This window comes from Schistocerca gregaria, chromosome 2, assembly GCF_023897955.1.
Source record: "Schistocerca gregaria isolate iqSchGreg1 chromosome 2, iqSchGreg1.2, whole genome shotgun sequence".
Lineage (NCBI taxonomy): Eukaryota > Metazoa > Arthropoda > Insecta > Orthoptera > Acrididae > Schistocerca > Schistocerca gregaria.
This window is the reverse complement of record NC_064921.1, coordinates 123,441,289-123,460,471: the sequence shown is the minus strand read 5'-3', so window position 1 is coordinate 123,460,471 and position 19,183 is coordinate 123,441,289. Positions and strand designations below refer to the sequence as shown.

The 19,183-nt window shown below is 40.9% G+C and overlaps 1 protein-coding gene across 1 annotated transcript in view; it reads left to right on the top strand.

The window, feature by feature from the left end:
• The first annotated feature begins 153 nt into the window (after window positions 1-153).
• Window positions 154-19,183, top strand: part of LOC126336491 (farnesol dehydrogenase-like) — a 138,018-nt gene continuing 118,988 nt past the window's right edge. The window contains exon 1 of the mRNA XM_050000235.1: window positions 154-335. Coding sequence (XP_049856192.1) covers window positions 204-335 — 132 coding nt within the window. The 5' untranslated portion in view covers window positions 154-203. The remainder of the gene's footprint in view (window positions 336-19,183) is intronic.

Genomic DNA, 19,183 nt, shown 5'->3' with positions numbered 1-19,183 from the left:
AAGCCACCGTAAACCGACAAGGTTGAAGAGTTTCTCTCGGCTCTCCGTTACGTAACATGACATCACGCGAAGCGTCGATCGCACTACGTCGTCTGCAGCAGCAGCGCGGAGCAAGCCAAGGCCAGATAGGAAGCGGTGGGGAGGGAGAGACGGGTAGGCACGCCTCGCTTGATGAGCAGAGCAGTTGATGCTGTGGTAGAGACATGGAGCGTTACGCCGGTCGCGTTGCACTAGTTACTGGCGCCAGCTCGGGCATCGGCGCCGCCATAGTGCAGGCACTGTTGCGCCGGGGAATCACCGTGGTCGGACTCGCTAGGAGGGTCGACAGAATCAAGGTAAGCCGCTGCGCACCAGCTGTTAACAACAATAAAGCAATTCCCGTGTTTCTCCCTATCGCCCACTGCTGCCGGTTGTCGCGCTTTACAAAGCGTCTTGTAGCTTTAGGCTTCCCAAATACTTGTAGGCTGAGCTCACGTTGCCACCGACATCTGGGATTTCCGCCGACAACTGACGTCGGCCAAAGATGGCCGGTCTTTTCAAATAAGTACACGTGTGTGGTATCGCTGCAGCCGATCTCAATTCGAAAAATGTACAGGCTTCGAACGATGTTCGGTGGAATTCAGATCAGATTGTTTTCTTCGGTCAAATTGGGCGGCATCCCACACGCAAAACATGGTTTGTGAGAAATTTTAAGTTTGTTACAAGGAAACAGGACTTTGTGGCATTCTGTGGATGAGAAACAGGTCTTCATAAGGCTACCTATCGGAATCTATCGCCTGAAATCGCTTCTTTATTGGAAACCACAAGTTTCGAACTACTTAAAATAATAAGTAATTGAATGTTACCTTATATTACATTATACGTTTGTGTGTGTGTGTGTGTGTGTGTGTGTGTGTGTGTGTGTCTGTGTAGCCATTTCAGCCTTTGATTATGTGAAGTGCAGCATGTCATCTGCAACACAGACAAAATCTGTATCGGAATTTTTGGCCTAGATCAGAGGTCATCAAACTTCGTCACAGCGGGTCGTATAACTGACAAAACGACGATCATGGGCCGAGTCATCGTTCTGTACAGTACTTGCAAGCCAAAACGAGAGCCAAAACGAAAGCTCTGGGAAAGAAGACGAAAAACTCAGTTTGGCATTCAGTGTTAATCATGACTGAGTAGCATACAGTGCACAAAAAAGGTTTTTAAAGAAGGCGATGGTAGCCAAAAAGTACTCACTCTTACTTACGAAATAGTGTGCAGATATCCGAATCTCGGATACTAAGCATCAAAAAACGGTGAAGAATGTCACTCTAATTTTTGTCTTGAAAACTTCTCCAAAAACATTCTTCTTCATGTCATGAATAATCTTTTTTCGGAAAGTACACATTGACGTCTGCGGGGATTATAACGCAAAACGCTTTTAAACAGTGAAAACGACAAACGTTTTCTCCGTCCATTTGCACTACACACAATGATGGCTTTCTTCGAAATCCTTCGATGGTTCTACAGAGATTACATATGAGGTTATCGTTTCCCTGAAATTTAAAGTTTAGTTCATTCGGGTTGATTTTGATGTCATCCAAAAACGACAATTTTGACAGCGACATAGAATGTGACAACTGTGGGTCAATGAGAAAAATATCTGCTTAACGAAACAGGACTCTACAGCAGCCGATCCACCTCAATGCTGTGTGATTAGGCGAGTCACAAAATTCAAAATTAGTTTCTTCAAGAAAAGCGTGGAAATGACGTTGACTGAGCGCATGTCCTGCATGACATTCAAGGCAAAAAGGACTGGGTTTCAGTAAGTAAGAAATATCCAAGTCTTTCCCGCAGAGTCTAGCTGATGTGTAATGCAGTGTATGAAAAGCGGACCCGGAACTTACAAAACTTCCAACTGATCCACGATCATTGAACATAGTAGATTTAAGGCACCTAGCAGCCAGGAGGTCTCTGCAAGTGTGAAGATTTCCTAATATTACAAATACGACACTTAAATTGTATCACAACGTCTCGTGTTCCATACATTTTATCAAACAAATTTCAACCCTTTTGGCGGGCCAGATGAATTGACGTCGCGGGGCGGACACGGCCTGTGGACCTAGTTTGGTGACAACTGGCCTAGATCATAGCCCCAAAAGTTATACGTTCAAGAAACAAACCTGGCGTATGTCATCTATGGTGCGTGAAGCAACGGTGATTAATCTGTTCTGGATTGCGATGGACAGGCGTTAGCTGTCTTCGAACTATTATTGTTGCTTACCACTGTTTCTCTGCCAATATGTTGGCCATACTGTTGTATGAGGTGGATTGCAAATGTGGTGTATCTCGTTCCACTTTTCAGTGCTTTAGGTGTTGAGGGTACATTATACACAAAATTTATGATTTGTCTTTCACACTTATGGCAATGGCCTTACCCCAGTGGTTACACCGGTTCCCGTCAGATCACCGAAGTTAAACGCTGTCGGGTGTAGTCGTCACTTGGATGGGTGACCATCCGGGCCACCATGCGCTGTTGCCATTTCTCGGCGTGCACTCAGCCTCGTGGTGCCAACTGAGAAGTTCTAGAGGATTGATGACCTCAGAAGTTTAGTCCCATTGTGCTCAGAGCCATTTGAACCATTTTTTGCCAACCGAGGAGCTATTCGACCGAATAGTAGCGTGTGGTGTGCGTACTGTAAGACTTTCGGTACACACACCATCAGATTATTTGACTTGTCGCTCTAACGAAGTAGTCGAGTGTCAGCAATATGTCTCATGGTCTTATCGTGGCGTGTTTATCTTCTGCCATTAGGTCAGACGATAGAAATGCCACTTGCACGCTTAGAGTAGTAGATTGACGGTGAGCAACTTTAAACAGAACTTGATTAATTTTCACACACATTTATTAACATAATAAAAATCATAGATATTACATAACTTGATTCTGGATGCTAATTACAATTGACAATCTGAAGTTCCTTTGGTCTTGGTACGTTAATCTTATTCTCACATATCTCTGATACTTGACAAAGTGTCTATACATTTATCTTCATGGCTATGTACAGGAATATGATAATCTTATTAGGCGCAGACTGAAACTTGACTATAGACTGGTACAGACAAATGCAGACTAATGCAAACTCACTAATCGGAGGTCTGTACACTCGTTATAATACCTCGCGCACTCATGTATCACTGCGCGAGTGTGATCCGCGAGGAGAAAAGGTTCTACGTTAGCAGCAATCTCATTGGCTACGTTACATATTAATACAAGGATCAGCGGAAGCAGAATTTGGCCTGTCTCTAAGACAGCGCAATCTCGTAGAGTGGAGATGGACGAGCGCTGCGCCTGCGCTGTTGTGCTTAGCGGGACGCTCTCTAGTGGGAAAGTTGTGTACGTGCTGACTACACGGAACTATGTACACAACATAGCGGCTCCGCTCAAAGAAAACCATCGTAACGACCAGGAGAGCAGTGTGCTGACCACACACCCTTCCTATCTGCATCCTCCACTGAGGATGACACAGCGGTCGACTGGTCCCGATGGGCCACTTGTGGTCTGAAGACGGGGTGCTTTCACACGTATACTGGATGACATTCACTGAAGATTAATTGACATATGTATTGCTGAATTTATTAGAAGATGGGGGGAGTAATTTATTGAATTCTTGCATTTCTGTCTCATTATCTTCAGTATGTAATTGAACGTTTCTCTCTTCTCATATCACATAAGCGTAAAATTTCTCCAGTTAATCGAATAATAAAGGAAAAAGTGCATGTACGCTTCTCGCCAGCTTCTTTTTGGGGCAGATAGTTCGTCCACTCGGATTCGGCGTCGTTTTGATAGCAAAAGCCTCAGTGCTGCATTCGTCTGTAAGCACACAGGTGTAGTGGCATCTGTGTTGCCAGCAAGTAACGAAGGAGATGAATCGCACTGTGACCAAGCTGCCCCAATCTATGTCTACCAGTGTTTGTGCTGCGTCGTCCGAACAAGACAAAGTCAGGGCAAATCCACGGCAGGCGCAAAGAACAGAACTGGTTCCAGTGCCAGAGAGACTCGCCACTTGCGCGAGTCCCACCAGCAACTTGGGCAACGCTGTAAATAAAGATATCGACTTCGCCCCGGCCAATTGCCGGCCGTGTACACTCCACCAATGACCGGACGACAATGGACAGAAGACTACTCGGAAGATAGAAGAGCAGTTCTCGCCCTCTTGCTTATACAGGGTGGCGCAGGGAAACGGGAAATTTCGAAATAACGTCATTTCCATGAATAAATTCATAAAGCTAGTAATTTATTAACGAAAGTGAATGTATTCAGTATGCCATTATTCAGTATGTCTTTACAATCAAAATGTCCAAAAGTGTCTCTTTACTTTTTAAATATGACATCGGAAAGATGTGCTCCCATTCAGCGTTCACACTCTAACAGCCTATTATGAAAACTCTGGATTGCGCGGTGTAGCAAATCTTGGGGAATGGCAATGATTTCGTTTTCAATGTTCTCCTTCAGTTCATGGATTGTTGCAGGACGTGTACGGTACACCTTGCCTTTAAGATATCCCCACAGGAAGAAGTCGCACACGCTTAGTTCAGGGGATCTCGCAGGCCATGCAATGTCACCGTTACGTGAAATAATGCGTCTTCCAAACAATTGACGAGCTGCTGCCATCGATTGTCGAGCAGTGTGTGACGTGGCTCCGTCCTGCTGAAATCACATGTTTCCGACGTTAAGATTAAGCTCGTACAGTCTCGGTGTAAATAATGTTTGAAGCGTTTCAACATACCGAGCGGATGTTACTGTCACTGCACTACCATCCTCACGTTCAAAAAAATAAGGGCCGTTAACACCATGACATGATACAGCACACCATATTGTGACCTTGGCGCTATGTAGTGGTCGCCGATGAAACTAACAAGGGCTGTCCTGTGCCCAATAACGAAAATTCTGTTTGTTCACGAATCCGTTCAGGTGGAAATGGGCTTCATCTGATATCCATAGGTTACCAAGGAAATTCGCTTCCTCGTTGATTTTAGCAAATATCTGGCTACTACACTCCATGCGTGACGCTGGGTCTTGTTCATGTAAGTGTTGCACAATGTGCAACTTATAGGGATGGAAGTCTAATTCGTGCAGTATTCTTTGTAAACTTTGTCGCTTAATCCCTAGCGAAGATGCATGCTGTCAACGGAGCTGCGAGGACTTCTCTCGATTGCAGCTCTAGCACCTGTAATTTTCTCTGGGGTACGTGCCGTTGGAATGCCACCTGGAGGTTTCTTTTTCAAGGCAGATCCTGTTTATTCAAAATTATGCACGCACGTTGTAATGGCATGCGCAGATGGGACACGTCCATGACGTCCAAGCTGGTAATGCTGTCGAAATGTTCTCTGCGCGGCAGTCGCATTATCACCATTTTTGTAAAACGCTCTCGGAGCTACTGCACGTTCTACACCAGTCCAATTCTCCATGATTACTAAATGGCAATGCGTTCACATCAATTGTGCGAAGTTTCGAACATCTGCCGGCGCTACAGTGCTGCCAACTGTAATGTTCATCCTTTCCCGTTCCCCGGCGCCACCCTGCAGATCATCGTCGAGTGCTTACACAAGGAACGTCATTTAGTGAACTCTTCAAAGTGAACAGACAGTTGATGTAAATTGCATTTGCTGTGTACTGTGCAGTTTACCTACGATTATTTTCCCTTACCCTTTGGGGGCCTTTTTTTGTTTTATATGACACGCAGTGTTGCAGACTTCATTATTCGATGAGTCGTAAACGTTTTTAAACTCATTTGTGCGACTTTGTTACTAATTTGTGGGAGTGTTGTAGAACCTTCGTTCTCCTATCCTGTTATCCGATCCTGGGGCGTAGTTGTGCACTAGTGGCAGGGAGAAATTGTCTTGGAGGTCTCCTGCACCAGAAGCCGTTTCAAACTCGGCCAACCGTAACAACAGTGGTAAAGGCCTCCATAGCAGCAGCGACGAGGCCTTTACAAAACTGGCGACCAGGGTTTACAATAGCTTGTCTTTCGGCAGCCAAGAAAATTAGCGCACGCTGGTACTGTTTGGACACATTGGGTAATAACGTCGCCGTAGTTCACTTTTGCGCATTTATAAGACGCAGCCGGCCGGTGTGGCCGAGCTGTTATAGGCGCTTCAGTCTTAGGTTAGTTAGGTTTAAGTAGTTCTAAGTTCTAGGGACTAATGACCTCAGCTTTTAAGCCCCATAGTGCTCAGAGCCATTTGAACCATTTTTATAACACGCACTTCAGAAAGACTAGAATACCACACTTATCCTTTGCCTACATGTCGGTTATTATGTACCCGCATCGACGTCACGCTGCGTTGCATATACGCTGCAGCATCGCCCTGAAACGGAAACTTTTTGATCACCTCTTATACCATTTAAATATCCCTGTTAGTTGAATCTGGGATCGGGCCTGTAAACTTTTGCAGTATTTTACAATGGTTCGGACTTGTTTCGTGATATTTCCCGCCAAGTTGATACCTGCTTCCAGCTGCTGCATTGAGTAGGCACACTTCCTGGCACAAAAAGTTAAAGATCCTCAAAAACAACTAGGGTGGCCTCCTTGACGCAGGACTGTGAAATCCAGAGTGCTTGATTCTCGTACCAATCTCAAAAAATTCTCGTATTTTAGTAAAAATATAAAAATTCTCACATGTTATGAAAAATATTCTATTTGCGAGAGAAACAATAAAAATATCAGCAAGATTTTGCATCTATGATTCAAATTCGAACTCCACTTCTTCCACTATCATTTTATACAGAGTAAATGAAGTCATTTTCTAGCACATTTCATGTGTTGGTTGAAAAGTTGTAATTGTGCCATCGTTTTCTGGACTCTCTTTAACACATTCTATGGCAAGAAATCTTCCTTCAGTGAGTTGGTTTGGAGCCGGTTTCTGATTCTGGTTGTCATGAGGTTTACCTGAAGTTTAATGTCACCTAAGAAGGGTGAACAAATGTTATTAACCAGTTTATGAGCTTTTATGCTTTACATAATTTAGAAGAAACTCTAACACGATTAGCATTTTAATGAAGTAAACTCAGTACTGAGAATGCGAAATAGCTTTGTTTCTTTGAAGTCTTCAGATTCATTATTTAATATATTCCACACTTTATTCGGTGATTGCTCCTTTTGTAGTGGGTCTGGGAGACAAGACAAAATTGGCTTTTAATTTTTCGAACCTCTGAAACCATACTTGTATTACAGTATCTTCATCGCGCCCTGTCCAGATCACTACAGTATTTTGGCATATTTTGCCATTTTTCTCGAAATTTTTGCAAATTTATGCACCGGACGTACGGTATTAGAGGTTTCACTTCTCTTTAGATGTCTTTTATCCGCCGTGCGCGACCGTGAACTGTTTGGGTTTTCTTCAAATTCACCATCACTTCACATTTTTGTTTATACTCACAGAGCACACAATGACATGAAGCACTCATAGATACTGAACAGTAAACGACTGCAGCTGAGTGTACTGCAATTGCAAAGCACTTACTGTTAGGGGTGTCGTTTGCTGAAGTCGAAACTATACCACCTGATGCAGTGTCATTCTGAAGTTTTTATTACTATGACAGTTGTATGCATTTAACGATTCCACTACGGAGTCCAGAGTATTGTAGGGTAAATTATTGTTAATTGTTTTCCACATATGTGAAAATATAGTGAATATTTAAGAATGTAGTGTCAGAATTTTTTACTAACACATCTAATTATCACCAAAGATTAATATCCAATATCTACAAACCATTGTAGAGTTAATGGCAGAGGGTAGTTAGCATGACACCACATAATAGGGTTTCTTCCCTTCCAATAAAGCATGGGGTGCAGGTTGAACGACTAGTTAACTGTCTCTGTACATACATGCAGTAAATAATTTAATCTTTTCTTTTGGATCCCTTTGGGACGGTGTAACTGTCCTTAGTCAATTACAGGCAGCAAACCTCGTGTTTATTATCTCATTTGTTAAGCATCAACAATTGTACATATATTAAGCCTGGAAAATGAAGGTGTGACATGATATTTGTATAATTCTCACATACTGAAACTGGACCTCTACCAACATCTCATGAATGCTTTCGACTAACTATAAGTACCACCTGCCTCTACTAAATACCAAATGATCGAAATCTCACAAATAGCACACACTTAGCACAAACAACAACTATAAGCCACGAAACAGTGTCGGAGTCAAAGACTGTTTTTTACCACTGGACTAATGAGTAAAAATTTCATAGAGTGGCTAATTATCAGCCATGTTTATAGTATTTCCTAAACAGTCGATGTTTTCGTTAAAATACTCTTGACTGTAGCTGGAATAGCCCTCTGATAAACGACACACAAGGAAAGGAGAGGTCTACGTTTAACGTTAGCAGCAATATGTCTGCATGAACAGAATAGGACTCCTACTTCTTCTGAAAGCAGATTTTACATAGGCAAGCATTGTTGGGACCTCTGAAAGTCACATGGTGTTCTGATGCTTTTTTCAAAAGATTTGACAGAGGATTAATATTAACTACGCCCTATGCAGTAATTTTTGCATCCTTGTTTTGCAGATACTATCCACAAACTACTTACCCTTCTAAAGAAATACAAACAAGCGTCTGGAAAACCACACAATGTGTTGAACCCATGCTTTGTGAGTTTCATCCCAATATTTCAACACTACTAAAATGGCACAATGGAAACATACAGTTTTATCTCTGTTACTAGTGTAAAATAATCTTAGTTTGTCTTGACATTGTTTAATAGCTAAAGACCAGCTATCTAAGAATGCCACCCTCACAACTGATGTTCTATACTTATGGTTAGCTAACGTCTTGCCCTGTACATCACACTTTGAATAGCACAATGATGCTGATTCAGAAGATGTTGTAAGAGTATTTGCTTTCTGTGTAGATTACAAGTATAAAAATAGGTCGACTTACCAGAGATACACTTTCACAGATATGACTCCCCAACACCCTCTGACATCCTCTATGTTACAGAGAGATTTGCTTTCAAAGTTCCCTTTATATAGTGTACTCTAAAGATCCAAGATGAACTTCTGTTCACATGATCATTATGTTACTTCTGGTCACATATTTTACATTTGCTTCTAAATGCAGTACAGTTGTAAACACCTAGTGTAGCTCCACTATTTTTCTATATGTATGTGTATTGGTTTGTCGTGGTGTTCCTTGATAGTTCAGGGTAGATTCGTGGTAGGAAGGAAATGAGTGGGAAGGTTAATTTACTATGCCTTACATCTGGGTAGCTTTTGAATATGGATCCACCTGCAATGCATCTGGGGCAGTGTCCAAAGGTAGATCCACCAGCAGTAGACCTGTGGCAGGGTGTGGAGGATCTACTGCAACAAACTACTACACACACAAAGAAAAAATTGGAGAACCTGCGCTAGGTGTTTACAACTGTACTGTATGTACAAGCAAATGTACTATGCATCACCAGAAATGACGTCATGATCAGATGAGCAGAAGTGTTAGTATCTTGGATCTTCAGAGTAACTATTTATATGGAGCTTTGAGAGCAGATCTATCTGTAACACAGTGTATGTTTGTGAGTGTTGGGGAGTTTTTTCTGTGAATATATATCTGTGGTGTGTCGAACTCTATTTTTTTTACAGTACTTGTAACCTAGCAGAGTGCAGATACTTCCACATTCATCTCCTAAATCAACATCGTTGTGCAGGTCAATGTGTGATGTGCAGGAGATTAGACTAGCTCCTGCAAAATATAAAACATATGATGTGAGGCTGGCATCCACAGTTGTTAGATTTTAGCTAGTAACCTGCGTCAAGACAAATTAAGCTAAGCAATATTATTTTATATTGGTAACAGAGATTAAAACCATGTGTTTCCATTGTGACGGATGATTGAAATATTGGAATGAAATACACAAATCAAGGGTGAAAAATGCTCCTTTGTTTTCCAAGTGCTCATTTGTGCTTCTTTTGAAGGGTAGGGATTTTGTGGATAATATTTGTGAGAAGAGAGATGCAGAAATCATTGCAACGCCAAGACAAACTAGGTTAGGCTGTATTATTTTATATTGGTAACAGAAGTTGAAACTGTGTCTTAATATCGTGTTGGAGGATTGAAATATTGGGATGAAATTCACATATCAAGGTTGGCACATTCTGTGTGCCTTTCCAAGTGCTTATTTGTGTATCTTTCGAAGGGTAAGGATTTTGTGGATAATATGTGTGAAACAGATACGGGAAAATGACTGCAAAGGATGCAACTAATATTAAGCTTCTATCAAATCTTTTGGAAGCAGCACCTGGACATCATGTAACTGTGAGAGCTTCCGACAATGCTTTTCTGTATCAAATGGGTTTCTGTGAAGAAATGGGAATACTATTCCTTCTATGCAGATTTATTTCTGCTTGCTTTAAATGTAGACCTCCCCTTTCCTAATGTGCTGTGTGTCAGAGACCTGTTTCAATTGAAGTCAGACTATTTTTAACGAAAACATAGATTTTGTGGGAAATATTATTATACACATAATGTTTATATTGATTCTTATAGTGTATATTGTTAATACTTATTGTGGGAAAATAAAGTACTTTCGTTAGAATTCATTGTTTTTTTCACATCTTGTTAATACTTACTGTGGAAAATGAAGCACTGTCGTTAAAATTCATTGTTTTCTTATTTATTTTGCCTACATCAATCACGCTAAGGTCTGCTCTTAATATGATAGCTGATTACACCCCCTGACATACGTTAAACAATAATGACTTTTTAGTGTTGGAACACAGAACTGATACATAATACCATTATGCTGTCAAGCTATGCATTCTTCCATGTGGTTAAAAACATTGTTTGTCCCTAGCAGAGTACTGTTGTCAAGATTTGTGCTGCACAGTTCCATATGATCTGTTAACAAGTGTCCACTGCTTAGCTGAGTGATTACGTGCTTGCTTCTCATCCAGTGAGCCCGGGTTCGATTTCCAGCCGGGTTGGAGAGTTTCTCCACTTGTGGACTGGGTGTTGTGTTGTCCTCATCACCATTTCATCCTCATCACCGGCATGCAAGTCACCCAATGTGGCGTTGACTGCAATAAGACTCGAACTCGGCTGCCGAACTTCCGCAGATGGGGCCTCCTGGTCAGCAGTGGCATATACTCATTCCATTTCATTTGCGAACAAGTTCTTTGTGTAATGTGCACTCCTCTAAGATAGGAGCAGCTGTATTCTGTATTGGGATGTATTGCATAAAGAAAAAGAAAATCTGATTCTGTCACTGCACAAAACCATAACATACAAATTATAGAGTGCTACGTACTGTCATATGTTAAGAAGCATTACACATTGGCTATAATCATAATTGGAACTGTGAGGTGCATGGTTTCTTGATGTATGAGCTAGATGTAGGACAAGAGATTATGTAACATATCATCACTTTAATAGGGGATGGGGAGAGGGTGGGAGTCTATGCATTCTAGAGACGTTATACTATTTCCCATGCACAGGAGCAATACTGTGACGTCAAGAGGCATCTTGGGAGAAACTGGAATGAAGGGAAGTGGGACTATGAGAAATGCATACAAAGGAGAATTGGCTGATTTTGAAAAGTACTGTTAGCTTGGACTGTTGTAACAGCTTTGCGTAGATGACTACTAGCTTATGGGTTCCGATAAAACGTGAGATTTGTTTAACAGAATGGATATGTGTGGCTACCTAGCGTCTGGCAGAAATGTGTACATCTTACTCAACAAAAAAGAACAAGGTTTTTAACCGCTGAAGCATGACTACAGAATGGACTGTGTAAGTCTGACCCCGTGAAGGGTTGTCTAAATGCTCTAAATGCTATTCACACAGAAGTGTTGCATTAAGTCAGAAGCACAAAACCATAAAATAGAGGTATTACTAAGTTATGAATTAGTGTTGTTACAACTGCTGATCTCGGGGAAGATCAGTTTGGATTCCTTTGAAATGTTGGAACACATGAGGCAATACTGACCCTACGACTTAGAAGAAAGATTAAGGAAAGGCAAACCTACGTTTCTAGCATTTGTAGACTTAGACAAAGCTTTTGACAATGTTAACTGGAATACTCTCTTTCAAATTCTGAAGGTGGCAGGGGTAAAATACAGGGAGCGAAAGGATATTTACAATTTGTACAGAAACCGGATGGCAATTACAAACGTCGAGGGATATGAAAGGGAAGCAGTGGTTGGGAAGGGAGTGAGACAGGGTTGTAACCTATCCCCGATGTTGTTCAATCTGTATATTGAGCAATCAAAACTTTGAGGTTTGCCGATGACATTGTAATTCTGTCAGAGACAGCAAAGGACTTGGAAGAGCAGCTGAACGGAATGGGCAGTGTCTTGATAGAAGGGCATAAGATGAACACCAACAAAAGCAAAACGAGGATAATGGAATTTAGTCGAATTATGTCGGGTGATGCTGAGGGAATTAGATTAGGAAATGAGGCACTTAAAGTAGTAAAGGAGTTTTGCTATTTGGGGAGCAAAATAACTGATGAAGGTCGAAGAAGAGAGGATATAAAATGGAGACTGGCAATGGCAAGGAAAGCGTTTCTGAAGAAGAAAAATTTGTTCACATCAGGTATAGATTTAAGTGTCAGGAAGTCGTTTCTGAAAGTATTTGTATGGAGTGTAGCCATGTATGGAAGTGATATGAGAAAGATAAATAGTTTGGACAAGAAGAGAATAGAAGCTTTCGAAATGTGGTGCTACAGAAGAATGCTGAAGATTAGATGGGTAGATCACATAACTAATGAGGAGGTATTGAATAGAACTGGGGAGAAGAGGAGCTTGTGGCACAACTTGACTACAAGAAGGGATCGGTTGGTAGGACATGTTCTGAGACATCGAGGGATCACCAGTTTAGTATTGGAGGGCAGCGTGGAGGGTAAAAATCGTAGAGGGAGACCAAGAGATGAATACACTAAGCAGATTCAGAAGGATGTAGGCTACAGTAGGTACTGGGAGAGGAAGAAGCTTGCACAGTATAGAGTAGCATGGAGAGCTGCATCAAGCCAGTCTCCAGACTGAAGACCACAACAACAACAACAATGTCACATGGAATAATGTTCTGGGGTAACTCATCTTAATAAAGACACTCTTCATTACTCATATATTTGCTGTAACGATAACATCTGATGGTCATCCGCAATCATCTTGTATACATCTGTTTAAGGAATTGGGCATTCTCATTACTGCTTCACAGTATATTTTTCCCTCATGAATAATCCACTACAGATCAAGAGAAACAAGAGTTACATAATTACAATGCCAAAAGGAAAAATGACAGTCATTACTCCGTATTAAGGGTGTCTTTATCACAAAAAGGGGTTCACAATGCTGCAACAAAAAATTTTGATCATTTACCCACTGATACAAAATGTCTTACGGATAGCAGTGAAATTTTACAAAAAAATGGGATAGTTTCTTGTTGACATCCCATTCTATTTATAGAAGAATTTCTATTACTATAAAGTGTAAAAGGTGGTAGGTAGAAATAACTAACTCACATCTGAATATCTTATTTCGTTTTGTAAAAAAAAAAAAAAGGAAGAAATAAGGAATTTAGAAATGTTCAGAGTGTAATGGTAAGTACAAATTAATTTGCAATGTAAACATGAAATGACTCACGCCATACCTTACAATCCATCATTAAAAATAGGCATTGTCATGTTTTACATTGAAGTTGAGAATACATTACAATTTCACATATACATCTTCAAATTGATACTATTATAAAAAGTGATAATGATACATGTTAAAATCCCATAGGTTAATAATCATAATAGTATACAATTATACAAGTTTATAATCATACATTATTTATTCATACTTTTGCTGTAGTCGAAATATCCCTTTATTGAATGAAAAGGGTTTACTTATACAGCTTCAAATTAACAATATTATAAAAAGTTAATAATAACACATGTTAAAATCACCTAAGTTAGTAATCATGATAGTCTACAATTATACAAGTTTATTATCATACCTTATTTATTCATACTTTTGCTGTAATCAAAGTATTCCTGTATAGTATAGAATGGGTTTTCTGTCAGTATTGGTTTAATATCTTTTTTAAATTCATTTATGCTCTCTGCTTTTGTGATGACATTTGGTAGACAGTTATAGAGGCGCATTCCTATGTATGTAGTCCCTTTCTCATATCGGCTGGTCCGATGCTGAATTGCCCTTAGTTTCCAGCAATTCCGGGTTTCATATTGGTGTACCTGTTCGTTCGTTTGTTAGAGATTAATGTGTTTTTTAGTGAGTATTAGAATTCTGTAGATGTAGACATTTACTACCGTTAGGATATTTAGTTCTTTAAATTTTGGTTTGCAAGTGGCTCGCCACTTTTGTCTTGTCATTATGCGGATTGCCTTTTTTTGTATAATAAGGATTTTTTTCATATTTGATGCACTCCCCCAAAGCTAAATTCCATAGGACATAATGGAATAGAATTGTGCAAAGTAATATTTTATCAGAGTTTCCATATTAACAATTTCACTTAGCTTCCTAATTGCAAAACAAACCGAGTTAAGCTTATGACATACAGCATTGATGTGCTCTGACCAAGACAGTTTGTCATCTATGTAGAGACCTAAAAATTTCGCACTTGTTACTTGTTCAAGACTGTTGTCATTGATTTTTAATCCTATCAAATTTTGTTTGGGTCTGTTATTTTTGAAACAGATAAAATTAGTTTTCTTGTAATTTGGTACTAATCTGTTGTTGCAGAACCAAGTATCAAGATAACAAAGAATCCCTTCAGTGTTTAGAGCACATTCTTCTAAGTTTGCACCCTTTATCACAATATTGGTATCATCAGCATAGAGGATGGCCTTATTTTGGATGCCACTGGGGAGATCATTTACATAAATCAAAAAGAGTAGTGGCCCAAGTACGCTTCCTTGTGGTACACCATGTGTAATTTTCTGTGTGTCAGAGTAAAATGTATTTCCTTTTTCATAAGATATTTCCACTTTCTGATATCTATTTGTATAATCGATATACTACACAATATAGTACAAGAATAATCTTTATTTACAGTAGATGGTAGATGAAAAAAAAAACGTGTGCGTCTGTTCTACATGAAAGAGCAGAATTCACTACAATTTCACAGGCAGCACACCAGAGATTCTCTACTGTCTGGCTGGATTGGTAGTCAGCAGTGTTATGCGATGTGGTGCCTCCACACAGCCTCCCCCTTGAGCAGAGCACTGGGGGAATGTGGTGAGCCTTTCGTTGCATGGCATGAAGATTGTAGTTTTGAAGATCTCCTGGAAGATGCCAAGTGTGGCCATAGACTGTTATGAGTAATTTGACAGGATCCTTCTTAATCTCAACGATGCCATTTGAGTTAAAAACAGAGTCTTTTCCTTAATGTTATCATAATCATAAACAACACAGTGATATTACCATTGTCTGTATAGCCTTCTCCGTTTCAAGCGTTTTTATTAAGGTTATTTAGTGTTTGAAAGTCTTTACTAGGTGAAGTATTAGAGTTACCTTACGTACATATTGGAACACATATTGGGCACCAGCTGCAAGCCTGTAACCCCCCCCCCCCCTCCCACCCAATTTGCGGGAACTGCTTCACCTGTGCATTGACACCTGGTGCCAAGTACTTCTGGAATCCTCTCAAGGGCTATTAGAATCCATGTCAAGCAGAATCTCTGTTGTACTGAGTTTGTAAAGTGGAACAACACGCTATTAAATAGGTGGTCATAATATTATGACGCATCAGTGTACGTTCAGATCAACTACACCACCAAAAATCAGCAGTTATCGATTCCCTGATTACTTGTAGACAGCTCAATAACATGGGAACATCTTACATCTAGAGAAATACTTTGAAAGCTACTATACTGTGCATGGCGTAGTATACAATGTATCAGTAGTACTGATTACCCTTGCATCCTAGTCTCATGCACTGATCGAGTAAAATAATGATCGTGTTTATTCTCCCAATCATACCCCAATCTCTTACAGATAGGTTTTAATGGAGCAAACATGCATAGTTTCCCCAGAGCAGTGACCAAAGATGTCTTTCTTGCTGCCACACTTTTCATAGTATATGAGGAATGCACTGAGACAATGAAATGCACCTGCAAATCACTGCTGTCAAATGATTGTCTGCATATATGTATATTTATGTGTATTACTCTTTTTTTATCTTATTCCTGTGATCACTATGCGGCATATTCAGTGGTGGTGGCATAGAGGTATCAGAGTTCTAGTTTTCTTTTAAATTTGTTCAGTAATACTTCAGGAGAAACCCATCATCACTTTTTTCAAATATGAAATACCTACATCATAAGATTTTGAAAGTGTTGCAGCTTCGAGCACTATTCGTCAGGTCATATCTACATTGGTGCTGCTGCTTCACAGATCAACCACAACCACTCATAATTCTTATGTACTGTAAGAGTAGTGAGATATATATGGTTTAATCCAGTACTTACACACTGATTTGAATTGTAATAGCAGAGTCTTTATGTGACATGTGGCTAGGATTTGCAGCCATTCAACTGCTAGACATAAGTCAAGCTGTCTGTCCTTAGAACATCCACAGACGATGCTAGTGTCCCCACATTGAGATGTGTAACACTAGCATACTATACTACCCTTCACTGTTTGGTACAGTACAACTGACATTTAACCCATTTCGATTCTGCATTCGTGTGGAAAAGCTGATTGTCAGAAAATACCTGTAATGTAATGAGGCATACATGCAAGTAACTAATATATTTCTAACATGCTCCTCAGATTTCTAACAGTAAAAACTCTCTTACAGCAGCCAACACAGAGGAGTTTGTGTAGCATCCCACTATCACTAGGTGATTGCATGCATGTCACTCTTCTCTGGATTTCCTATTGCACACACCACTAAAAGTTTTGCATCAGCCCAGTTCCGAGAACTTCTGAAGACAGATGTTGACTGTGGATATTGTCTCACAGACATAGTCCCTTTGACTGTTGAGAGATGACACTAAACCCGCCCAATGATGTAAACAACCATGCATGAGCAGCGCCTATTACACGGAGGGGATCCGACAGCTGACCAGTTCCAGTCATTCCACCAGGAAGGAGGCACACAGCTCTTGTTGTCTGTAGTTCATCCATGCCTAGACGGTCAATATTGCTGTTGCATCGCGTCCACATTGTTACTCTGTGCCAGGAAGGGCTCTCAACGAGGGGAGTGTCCAGTTGTCTTGGAGTGAACCAAAGCGACGTTGTTTGGACATGAAGGAGATACAGAGACACAGGAGCCATCAATGACATGTCTCGCTCAGGCCCCCAAGGGCTACTATTACAGTGGATGTCCTCTACCTATGGCCGCCCAGAGTGGCCGAGCGGTTCTAGGCGCTACAGTCTGGAACCTCGCGACCACTCCGGTCGCAGGTTCGAATCCTGCCTGAGGCATGGATGTGTGTGATGTCCTTAGGTTAGTTGGGTTTAAGTAATTCTAAATTCTAGGAGACTAATGACCTCAGAAGTTAAGTCCCATAGTTCTCAGAGCCATTTGAACCATTTGGACCTCTACCTATGGATTATGGCGAAGAGAAACCCGGACAGCAACGCCACCATGTTGAGTAATGCTTTTTGTGTAGCCACAGAATGTCGTGTTACGACTCAAACTGTGCACAACAGACTGCATGATGTGCAACTTCACTCCCGACGTCCATGGCGAGATCGATCTTTCCAACCACGATACCATGCAGCATGGTGCAGATGGGCCCAGCAACATGTCAAATGGACCTCTCAGGTTTGGCGTCACGTTCTCTTCAGTGATGAACGTCACAAATGCCTTCAACCAGACAATCGTCGGAAACGTATTTGGAGGCAACCTGGTCAGGCTGAACGCCTTAGACACACTGCCCAGCGAGTGCAGCAATGTGGAGGTTCCCTGCTGTTTTGGGGTGCCATTATGTGGGGCCAACGTACGCCATAGGTGGTCATGAAAGGCGCTGTAACGGCTGTACGATACGTGAATGTCATCCTCCGACCAGTAGTGCAAACATATCGGCAGCATATTGGCGAGGAATTCGTCTTCATACACGATAATTGGCGCCCCCATCGTGAATATCTTGTGAATTACTTCCTTCAGGATGACGACATCACTCAACTAGAGTGGCCAGCATGTTCTCCAGATATGAACCCTATCAAACATGCCTGGGCTAGATTGAAAAGGGCTGTTAATGAACGACGTGATCCACTAACCACTCTGAGGGGTCTACACAGAATCGCCGTTGAGGAGTGGGACAACCTGGACCATCAGTGCCTTGATGAAATCGTGGATAGTGCGTCATGATGTATACAGGCCTGCATCAGTGTAAGAGGACGCGCTACTGAGTATTGGAGGTACAGTGTGTACAGAAATTTGGACCACCACATCTGAAGGTCTCGCTGTATGGTGGTACAACATGCAATGTGCGGTTTTCATGAGCAATAAAAAAGGCAGAAATGATGTTTATGTTGGTCTCTATTCCAATATTCTGTAACGTTCCTGAACTCTCAGAATCAAATGTTTCAAAGGGCTCTGAGCACTATGGGACTTAACATCTGAGGTCATCAGTCCCCTAAAACTTAGAACTACTTAAACCTAATTAACCTAAGGACATCACACACATCCATGGCCGAGGCAGGATTCGAACCTGCGACTGTAGCGGTCACGCAGTACCAGAGTGAAGAGCCTAGACCCCCTCGCTCTAGGAATCGAGGTGTTGCAAAACTTTTTTTGATGTATGTAATTCAGTGTGGTAAAGATTCCAGGCCAAGAAGCAATACCTAAAAAAATCTTTTGTTTAAGTGATTTTTGTAGGCCTTTTTATCTTTTGTGGATGAATTACCCTTCCAAATGCAGTCATTCAACATTAGCTTGGTCTGCATGACAACTCACTAGGTATTATATTGTTATTTTTTTCCCACGAAGTGTCGCAATTGGTGCATACCAGCAGTATGTTCACTCTCCTTGTGCCAACAATACCACAACCCCAGAAGATGTGTATCATGGTATTTTCTTTTTCTTTTGTTGTATAAAATGACTAATCTTAAATTTCCCCATACATCTGAAGTATCATATAAAATAGTTTCTCTATTATCAAATCTCATAGAACTATAGAACACTTTAAAAAAGGTATAGAAAATCTACTAGAAAGCCTGCTTACGCAATACACTTGCCATTACATGCTTA